Source organism: Electrophorus electricus, chromosome 2 (assembly GCF_013358815.1).
Source record: "Electrophorus electricus isolate fEleEle1 chromosome 2, fEleEle1.pri, whole genome shotgun sequence".
NCBI lineage: Eukaryota > Metazoa > Chordata > Actinopteri > Gymnotiformes > Gymnotidae > Electrophorus > Electrophorus electricus.
In genome coordinates, this window is record NC_049536.1 from 29592936 (window position 1) to 29603572 (window position 10637).

At 38.4% G+C, this 10637-nt stretch overlaps 1 protein-coding gene across 11 annotated transcripts in view; it reads left to right on the forward strand.

Moving 5' to 3' along the window:
• The window catches only part of obsl1b (obscurin like cytoskeletal adaptor 1b), a 34975-nt gene that overhangs the window by 18757 nt on the left and 5581 nt on the right, over nt 1-10637 (forward strand). For 10 of the 11 annotated variants that reach the window (XM_035523736.1, XM_027005678.2, XM_027005673.2 and 7 more), the window contains 11 exons: nt 9-284; nt 382-651; nt 1788-2054; nt 2447-2716; nt 3198-3464; nt 6770-7036; nt 8472-8581; nt 8736-8889; nt 9355-9516; nt 9701-9805; nt 9940-10206. In XM_035523736.1, coding sequence (XP_035379629.1) covers nt 9-284; nt 382-651; nt 1788-2054; nt 2447-2716; nt 3198-3464; nt 6770-7036; nt 8472-8581; nt 8736-8889; nt 9355-9516; nt 9701-9805; nt 9940-10206 — 2415 coding nt within the window. The remainder of the gene's footprint in view (nt 1-8; nt 285-381; nt 652-1787; nt 2055-2446; nt 2717-3197; nt 3465-6769; nt 7037-8471; nt 8582-8735; nt 8890-9354; nt 9517-9700; nt 9806-9939; nt 10207-10637) is intronic. The other variant, XM_027005677.2, reaches the window with a different exon arrangement.

Consider the following 10637-nt stretch of genomic DNA (forward strand, 5'->3'; position numbering starts at 1 on the left):
CTGTTCAGAGGCACCAGTGTCAATCCTAGGGAACTCTGGGAACCCAGAACACCATATATTGGTTGCTGGGGATGAGCTGATCCTTGAGTGTGAGGTGTCTCAAGAGAATGCCTCTGTTCAGTGGCTATGTAATGGGCAAGTGTTACATGCAGACTCACGGCTCAATATTGAAAGCACTGGCACAACTAGAAAATTAGTGCTTTCAAATCTTCAGGTCTCTGACACAGGAGAATATGTCTGTGATGCCATGGATGACAAAATGACAACAATGGTGACAGTTCAAGGCAAGCTAACCACTATAATTCCACTAATAAATGAACCTAAAATAACATGAAATATTTTCCATACAAACTGCCAACTATGTTTTTTTCTCTTTGATAGAGCCACCATTCAAATTCATCAAAAAGGAAGAAAGGACAAACATTGCAGCCTATGAAGAAGACAGCGTCACGTTATGTGCTACAGTTAACAGGGATAATGCCCCTGTGCAATGGCGCAAAGATGGCAATAAAATTAGAGGTGACCGTTTTTATGCCACAAGCGATAAACATACTCATTACCTCACCATCAACCCACTTAAGAGATCTGATGCTGGAGAATATATCTGTGATGTGGACACAGATGAAATCCTATTCAGTGTCCATGTCAAAGGTAAGTGATAGATAGGATTGTATTACTAGTCAGATTACTGAACGTTCCACAACAATAACATTAATTAGATCTGCACTGTTAATTAGATGTTACTGATGTATGATCTATCATGATTTAGGCCAATCTAACAAAGAAAATGATTCACTGCTACGTTTAACTGTGTCACATGATAATATTTGATGGTAATATGAAGCATATACTGTATATTTTTGTCACAGCATGACTAATACATGTAACGTTGTATCTGGCCCGAGTGCCGATGGGCATGGAGCAGGACACACAGACCTCCCCCTTCGTGCAAAACATTTATTGACACTAGACACATGAAACAGAGGTGGCACTCACATACAACATTCACGATAAACATAACCATACATTTAACAGTCAGTGAAGACATATGTATATTTAACAGAAACTACACAAACCAACCTTTCCACTACACAAAGATCTAATTAAATACACACGTAGCAACAGTGACCAATGATGGGAGCACACACGGACAGGGGTTTAAATAGACATGAGACATTAAAATAATCCTGTACATGTGTGTGCAATCCTGGGGGGGGGGGGTGTGTGGCTACAACACAAACAATACACACATGTATCCCCCGCACGCGGCGGGCCGTTCCACGTGACTTATGGGGAGGAGCAGTCCGTGACAATACATAGGCATGTGTAATGTGATGCAAAGAGAGGCAGGATAGAAGCTCAAATGAGCATTGTCTGTATTTGGGGTAACCCACAAATTGATATAATCAGAACAGTCTAGGGTTGAAAAACTCATCGAAAAACACAATTTCTTATAGAAAAAGAAAAAAAGGGTAGACCATGGATCATGACTAGAAAACAACAGAACAACAGAACAATACCCAACAAAGACTGGAAAACATGGGGTATATATACACAGGTAAATCAGGGAAACTCAGAACAGGTAAGGATAATCAGGGGAGGCAAGAACAGAGCACAGGGTGGATACAGAAATCAAACAGCAACAAAACAACAGGATGCAAAAGCCATGGGAACCAAGAGGAAACTGACACCTTGTAACTGCAATATAACATTTTTTGTCTATATAGTGGAGCTCTACTCTGGGATGGTACAATATTTTTACATAAGTAACTCTGCTTTTTCATTAGCTATGAGAGTAAAATTCTCCAAGCCACTGGAAAACATAGTGGGGATCAAGGGCAATGATGCTATATTGAAATGCGAACTCTACAAGTCTAAAGGAGATGTCCAGTGGCTAAAGAACAACCTCGATATCACTCCAAACCGACACTTCACAATAAGGGCAGATGGGCGAGAGAGAAGTCTCACAATACACAATTTAACAGATGATGACACAGGAGAATATGCCTGTGAATCTAAAGATGAGAGAACATCCGCAACTCTAGTAGTTGAAAGTAAGTATTTCACTGAGGCAGTTTTTCAACATCAGAACAACCAAGAGAGATGCATTGAGCACTAGCTCAATGCAAACACAGATATTACTAGTAAAACTATTATTACTGTAATAAAAACAATAATAACAAAAACAATAATGAGAGGGATAATAACATGAATAATATCATTAACAGATTATCAGTGTCCATTAATACAATTTTTTAGCCCGTTTTAGTCCAAAACTAACAAAAACTAATTAACCTAACTTATTTTTTCACTTCCATATACTAAAATCAAAATCAACTTAGGTCATATAATTTATTCTGTGATCAGTGGCAAATGGCAAAACCTCTGTGATCTTTCCTGCTATATCTTATATCTTATTCTGTGATCTTTCCTGCTATATCTTAAGACCCTCGCACTGTGGAATTCATTGCGGAGTTACACAACATGACAGTTATGGAAGGGGAAGATGCTACATTCAAGTGTGTAGTGTCCCCTGAAGATGCAAAGCTGGTATGGCATATAAACGGCCTTCCTATTACATCAAATGAGAGATTTAACATTTTAAGTAATGGACTGTGCCACATGCTGCACATCACGAACTGCCAAGTGTCAGACAGCTGCAAGCTGACAGCTGATGCTGAAGGCATGATATCCAAAGCTATCCTTCAGGTTCAAGGTGGGTTATCAACTATAATTTCTGTGCAATTTTATTTTGAATGAATCAGGTACCTCTCTAATTTCCTCATTTTCTAAGTGCCTGAAAAATTGTATTAAATTGTATATAATATATAATTTATAATATATATTACATTTTAGAATATATATCCAGAGCCAAAAATTTAATTAATGTTATGGAAAAGAGAATTTCAGTAAATTCTTCTGGACAAGTTTTTAATGCCTTGGCTAAATATTGTAGATAAATAATGAATCTTTCAGACATGCTTGTTGAAAAGATGCCCATGGTAGTTAGTGCTTAGAGAGTTCGCCGGTTAGAATTCCACTGGTAATTGACAGAGACAAGTGGTACTACTACTGCACATAGCATGGGGGAACAGGAGTGGCACTGCAGCAAACCCATGCATTAAAGTCATGTGCATTTAAACAATTTCAGAACATCTTCTAGCAATGGTGAACAAGCAGCAAACTCATATTTTCAGAGACACAGGTGCTGTTTACAAAGAGCATGGAATCTGTGGCAGCAGAGGAGTTTGGGGAGGCGACCTTTGAGGCAGAGGTGAGCCTGGAGTCTGGGGAGGTACAGTGGATGAAACAAGGTGTCGTCATACATCCCGGACCCAAGTTTGCACTCAAAGAGAATGGCCGAAAGCGCTCACTCACCATCCGCAAGCTCACACTCTCTGACCAGGGAACCTACACCTGTGAAACGCTCCATGACCGCACGCAAGCCAAGCTCACCGTGGAACGTGAGTAGAACGTGCCTCTGTCTATCTCGCTATGCACTGTTGTTATTTGTTTACTGGGTTGCCAGTGATGCTGCTTTGACAGCTCCTGTTGCTGCTGTTCTTATTTTCTTTATGCCAATTCAATTAACTGAGTAAGAGTAATATGAGAGATAGGCAGCTACTTCAATAAATAACACTTGTTCCATGGCTTGATGGCCAACAACAGGTGTGGAGGAGATGACCTCCTAATTCTCTGAGAGTTTTCTGTATTGAAACAAAATCCAAGTGGCCATGATTATTCAATTAAGCATGTCAAATAAGAATTAAGACTAATAGCTGGAGTAAAGTCTCCTTGCTATAACCTTTTAATTCCTTTATTTGAGTGTAAAAATGTAAATACTATCAGAAGTAATGGATTCCTGGTCTTTTCCATTCACAATGTTCCAAAATGATTGGATCAATCTTCTGCAGCAATGCATAACAAAGCACTTGACAGTATAGCTTTTTATAGCCAAGTACACAAAGAAAGGCAGAGGGCCATGACACATCTGCAGGTCACGGCATGCTAAAAAGCCATGTAAAATAAGTGGTTCTGTTATTAAAATGATTGTTGTTGCTAGTATGGGTTACATTATGACTGATTCTATTTATATTCTTCATCACTCTTGTGTATATATGGTGTTATCATTTGAAACACTCCTTGGGTCTGCGAATGGCAAAACCTCAAATCCACTCTCTCTATCTGCATTTCTATATGCAAATGAGAACCTGGTCGGTCTTAACTGCATAAACAGTGCATGACAAAAATAATAGTTGGTTAATACTATTGATAGTCTGACATTTAGAAATATCTGACTAACAATTTATTAAGCACAAATCATCTAATAAACTAAGTGCAAATATTGCCAGTGTGGCCAGTAAAAGTGAGAAAATACTTTCTTGTAAAATACTTTCAAATATTAGTTGTTGCAATATTTCTAAAAAAAAAAATTTTTCCACAGAAAACGTAACCCAGCTCAGATAAGTCACTGAAAGGCTAATACTTTGAGAGTACATGTAGTAATGTTTACTGTCAATTGAACTCTGAGTCCTAGGACCAACATAACTAGTGTGCCCTTTTGTGAAAATTAATTATTGTAACACAGTGGTATTACTCTGTAAAGAGCATAAATACGTAGTGATAGGCATTTAAGGAATTACACAGACTTGTTTCACTACAGAGCTTATGTTTGATGTTGTTACAGTGCGAGGAATCAATATTTGTCCTACAGAATGACAACTTATACAGCTGGTACTAGCCATGTGGAGAAATATGGTCAACTAAGTTTTATAGTTAATATATCAGTGATGGGAAGGCCAAGAGAATGAAGGCTATCCATCCATTTAACAACAACAAACAATAAGCTGCAGTCATTCACAAATGAGTATGTGGTTGAGAGAGGTCCGTGCTTTGACTGTGGCTGGCACCTCTTATAAATTTGGATCTCTTTTCATTGCAGCTAAATTTATACACTGGCCTTCATAATCTTGTGTAGCATCACCCAACTTCAAAAATAAACCACAGGGAATAGTTTGTTTTGAAATACACCAGAAAATGTTGTCATACCCTGGAACCTTTGAATACTGGCTGGATTTTGTGTAGAATTAATACAATTTGGTCAAGGAACCCAAGCCAACAAACCCAACTATCCTTCTACATTATACATATACTGTTTCTAGAACTCTACCTTCCACTCTCTCTGTTGGCTTTGAAATACAGTGGTGTGAAAAAGTGTTTGCCCCCTTCCCGATATCTTATTTTTTTTGCATGTTTCAGATCATCAAACAAATGTAAATATTAGACAAAGATAACACAAGTAAACACAAAATGCAGTTTTTAAATGAAGGTTTTTTACTTCAACATTTGAAAAAAACAAAACCTACATGGCCCTGTGTTGACCCCTAAGCCTAATAACTGGTTGGGCCACCCTTAGCAGCAACAACTGCAATCAAGTGTTTGCGATAACTGGCAATGGGTCTTTTACAACAGTGTGGAGGAATTTTGGCCCACTCATATTTGTAGAATTGTTATAATACGGCCACATTGGAGGGTTTTCAAACACGAACCGCCTTTTTAAGGTCATGCCACAGCATCTCAATCGGATTCAGGTCAGGACTTTGACTAGGCCACTGCAAAGTCTTCATCTTGTTTTTCATAAGCCATTCAGAGGTGGACTTGCTGGTGTGCTTTGGATCATTGTCCTGCTGCAGAACCCAAGTGCGCTTCAGCTTGAGGTCACGAACAGATGGCTGGACATTCTCCTTCAGGATTTTTTGGTAGACAGCAGAATTCATGGTTCCATTTACCACAGCAAGTCTTCCAGGCCCTGAAGCAGCAAAACAGCCCCAGACCATCACACTACCACATTTTACTGTTGGTATGATGTTCCTGCACCGCAACGGCCTTCCAAAAAGTTCAACTTTTGTCTCATCAGTGCACAGAGTATTTTCCCAAAAGTCTTGGAGATCATCAAGATGTTTTCTGGCAAAACTGAGATGAGCCTTTATGTTCTTTTTGCTCAGCAGTGGTTTTTGTCTTGGAACTCTGGCATGCAGGCCATTTTTGCCCAGTCTCTTTCTTATGGTGGAGTCATGAACACTGACCTTAACTGAGGCAAGTGAGGCCTGCAGTTCTTTGGATGTTGTTGTGGAGTCTTTTGTGACTTCTTGGATGAGTCGTCACTGTGCTCTTAAGGTAATTTTGGTCAGTGGGCCAATCCTGGGAAGGTTTACCACTGTTCCATGCTTTCGCCATTTGTGGATAATGGCTCTCACTGTGGTTCACTGGAGCCCCAAAGCTTTAGAAATGGCTTTAGAACCTTTTTCAGACTGATAGATCTTAATTACTTTTTATCTCATTTGTTCCTGAATTTCTTTGGATTGCAACATGATGTCTAGCTTTTGAAGATCTTTTGGTGTACTTCACTTTGTCAGGCAGGTCCCATTTAAGTGATTTCTTGATTCAAAGGGGGGGTTTGGATTTTTTACTCCCTTAATAATAAAAACCTTCATTTAAAAACTGCATTTTATGTTTACTTGTGTTATCTTTGTCTAATATTTACATTTGTTTGATGATCGGAAACATTTAAGTGTGACAAACATGCAAAAAAAAAAAAAGGAAGGAGGCAAACACTTTTTCACACCACTGTATTGGTCCATTCATAAATCTTTATTTTCCAATGCTCTCTACAAATTCTCTGTGCACCTTTCACTTTCACAACTCCAAGTTAATTCTCAACATGTAATTTATTTATTTCATTTAATTCTCCTGTTTCTCTTATACACAGCACGAAAAATAAAAATACGCAAAGGACTATCCGAGATCCAAACTTTTGAGCATGAGACTGCATCTTTTGAAGTTGAACTGTCGCACAGCAATGTAGAAGGGGTATGGCATAAGGATGGGAGCCGCCTCAAAAACAACAACCACTGGCGTATGACTGCCAAGGGACGTGTGCACAGCCTTACCATATGGAACCTCACTCTAGAGGACACTGGTACCTACATGTTCTCTGCTGACAATGCAAGGTCCTCTGCAAGACTCAGTGTTAAAGGTAAATATTATTACAAATATAAGGGGAAATATATGTGGACAATAACTAATAAAAATAATATTTCTAATCTACTGAATCAGTCTGGTCCACAAAATGGACTCTGATACTCATAAACTTCACTGCAAGACATAAGTCACCACTGCCAAGTTACTACTGTTGGATCCCTGAGCAAGGCCCTTAACCTTCAATTGCTCAAGTTTTATTCAGTCATCATTGTAAATAACTTTTAATAAAAGCATCAGCTAAATGCCGTAAATGTAAATGTAAGACATAAGTCAAAATAGTCTAATTGCTTTTGATAAAGGCACTATTCATGTGGCATCTTAGAATTTTCAGTAATAAGAAAAGAACACTCCACTGCACAATAAGAAGAGGAGTGGCTCACCCATGTGCCATAGTAATAAGCCTTACGCCTTATATGGTGTAGAATGTTGCCAGAAGCTCAGCTATGGTATAGGTACCAGAACATAAAGATATGATGCAAGTCTTTAACGTGATTGAATTTCAGACACTGATGGTAGAACAATGGAATGGATTGATGGCTTTTCCAGTGTCTCCTACATGTCAACTTACATATATATAAAAATAAGTGGATCACGTGATCTCAGTAAAGCTACCGAAACTTTTCAAGCACTCAGAGGCATAAGGTGATAGTGTAAGGGAATCTTGTTAATGGCAAGTCACTCAGTAAGGCTTAACTGTTCAAATCTGAGAGCTGTCAGTGAGGATGACAACAGCTTGATAATTCTATGGCAACAAAGGGTTTCCTATGCCTACCCTTCCAGTGCCAGAGTAAAGTATTGCTATACTCAATCCACTTTGACATTCAACACACTTTTATACTGGTATATGGATATCTGTCTCTTGAAAACTCTGGAAGGCAATGTAAGTCTGCTAAATTGATCTGCCGTGAGAAGTTATTTTCTCTGTTTGGCCCCTATAGGTCCACATTAATCTGTCTACTAGTTCATAAATAGGAAAGCCATCCTATTTTTTTTTACTTGTTCACCATTAGTTCATCATATCAAGAAAAAGCCTTAGTAGCCAGTATGAAATATCAAGCAATTAATGCTACATCGCTAAATATTACAGAAATTCTAATATCAACTTAAATTTTGTATAATGTTTATTAACTACCCAATAATACCAATATGTTACTAATATCGCCTTGCATTCTTATCACCAGACAGGACTAAGTCTGCTAAAAGCAGTGTAGCAAAATGATCACTCAGGTATACTGTACAACCTAAAGGTGTTAAGGTATTTCCCAAAATCAAGACATCACAATAGCAAAATTCTCCTACATGTGAATCTGTTAGCACCAGCACAAGATACATAATTTCTGAGAACCCTGATAACAATGTAAGCTTTTTTGTTTTTCAGACTGACCTAAATGAAATACACAACTAAAAACCTTTCCCCTTGATTTCTTTAGAAACACCAGTATCCATCCTGAAAAGGCTAGAAAACAGCAGTTTCCCAGAGGGCACTGGAGTGGCCCTCGAATGTGAACTGTCCCGACATGTGGATGTAAAGTGGACAAAGGTAAAAGCAAATAAACAAACAAACAAAACTATTTACTTTTACACAAATTACCTCAGAGTCTGTAATTGTTTTGTTTACATTAAGATCATTAGTTTATTTGTTGTATTGATAATTTGTTTGATTTAAAGATCAATAGTATTTTTCTATGACTTAGAATGGGCTAGAGCTTAAGCCAGGGAAGAACTATCGCATATACTCCATGGGAAGAAAACGCTTCCTACAGATTGTGAAATGTGAGCTTGGAGATTCAGGTGTATATGTGTGTGATGCCGGAGACGCCATTACCTCCTGCTCTGTGGAAATCTACGGTAATGAAAGAAGCTTCAGAAATTACACTGCTATAAACTTCTGTGTGTGAGAGTGTGTAAATACAGCAGGAATTATGTATACTGATTTTCAGTATAACACTGCCACCTGCAGGAATACAAGACAACATTTCTATTTGTACAGATTAACATTTAGAGACAAGACTCATCTGAGAATCAGTTTCTGATTTTGACAGTAATGCAATGGAAGTAATGCTGCAGACATTTTTTCAAATTATATTATTTTAACATTTTTTGACTTAATTACATTTCAGTTTAAGTGCGCTAGCTGGCTTTTGAATCTAGAGCTACATATCATTTTGAAGGTTTCACTGTGTCCTCCCATCTTCAGCTTTAGGGCAAACTGTGTAGAAAGTTCATGGTTTGTAGCTTTAAAGTCAAAGGGTGTGCCTTAGACTAAATGTAGCTATGCAGTGGCTACAGCTATTTAATGTATTACTGGGACAGAGAGAGAGCTGGAAGTGTTGCAGAGCCTGGAAGATCTGGAGATTCAAGAGGACCAGAATGCTGTTTTTATGTGTGAAGTGTCTCTGGATAATACAGCTGGAGAGTGGTTCAAGAATGGAGAGAAAATCAAGCCCACCAGCACCATCAAGATCCGTCAAGAAGGTTAATTTAATGAAATAAATTATTTAAAATTGAATATCCCCTTTACCCTGCATTTGACCAATGGGCTTTTTAAGAGAATATGCTAAAATAATTGAACATTATCCCAAGACCTAAATTTGATTCCCATTGGAGTCCTGTGCCATATATTTACTGTGATTAATCCATGCTCCATTCTAACACACAGGAACCAAGCACTTCCTCCTAATGTGCAATGTTAAGGGAGACGATTCAGGAGAGATCAAGTTTGTTACAAAGAATATCGAGACAGTTGCTTACCTGGAGGTAAAGAGTAAGTAGGCATTTTAATCTTTTAAAATATGTTTTGCTTTAATATTCTCTTTTCTTTCTCTAGTAATTTTTATGTTAAGAGTTGTGTGTGAGCATGGTGGTCAAACCTTCATGCTCATATTTTCCTCTCCTCAGAACTTCCTGTGAACATAGTGAAGCCTTTACAAGACAAAACAGCTTTGGAGAAGACCCGTGTGATACTGGACTGCACGGTGTCCAATCCGCGTTGCAGCATCCGCTGGTACAAAGGCAGCACCGTTATCCTGCCATCAGAGCGCTTTGAGATCTGTAGCGAAGGTTGTTACCGCAAGCTAGTTATTCAACAGGTGGCACTTGAGGACGAAGGTACTTATAGCGTCCAAGTGGGAGACTACACATCTTCAGCACGGCTCACTGTTGAAGGTGAGACAAATTCCCATGTAGGCATTTTTGTTACAATGTTACGGCAATACTGTGTCCCAAAGTTGAATAACGGTTGTCAGTACTTGGAATTCAAAACACATATCTTTTCGATGTTGTCCCAAACTTTCAACACTGACATCAAATGTCATTGTCCCACATCAACGCTGTGTCAAGAGTCAACAACATGCAGACATTAACTAGCCATCAACTTTAGATATCAATATTAAGTTAGTCCTTAGCTCCAGATTAGCATTTTGTATCAGCAAATAGTAAAATTTAATAGCTACAATAACAATTCGAATTTCCAGGATACTGGCTACGGAAATTTCACAATAAACCAGTGTCCCTTGTGTTTGCAGTTTTATTAGCTAACCTAGCTAACATTAGCTCAGCTAGCATGAACTAGATAGAAAAGGGAACATCAGCGAAAA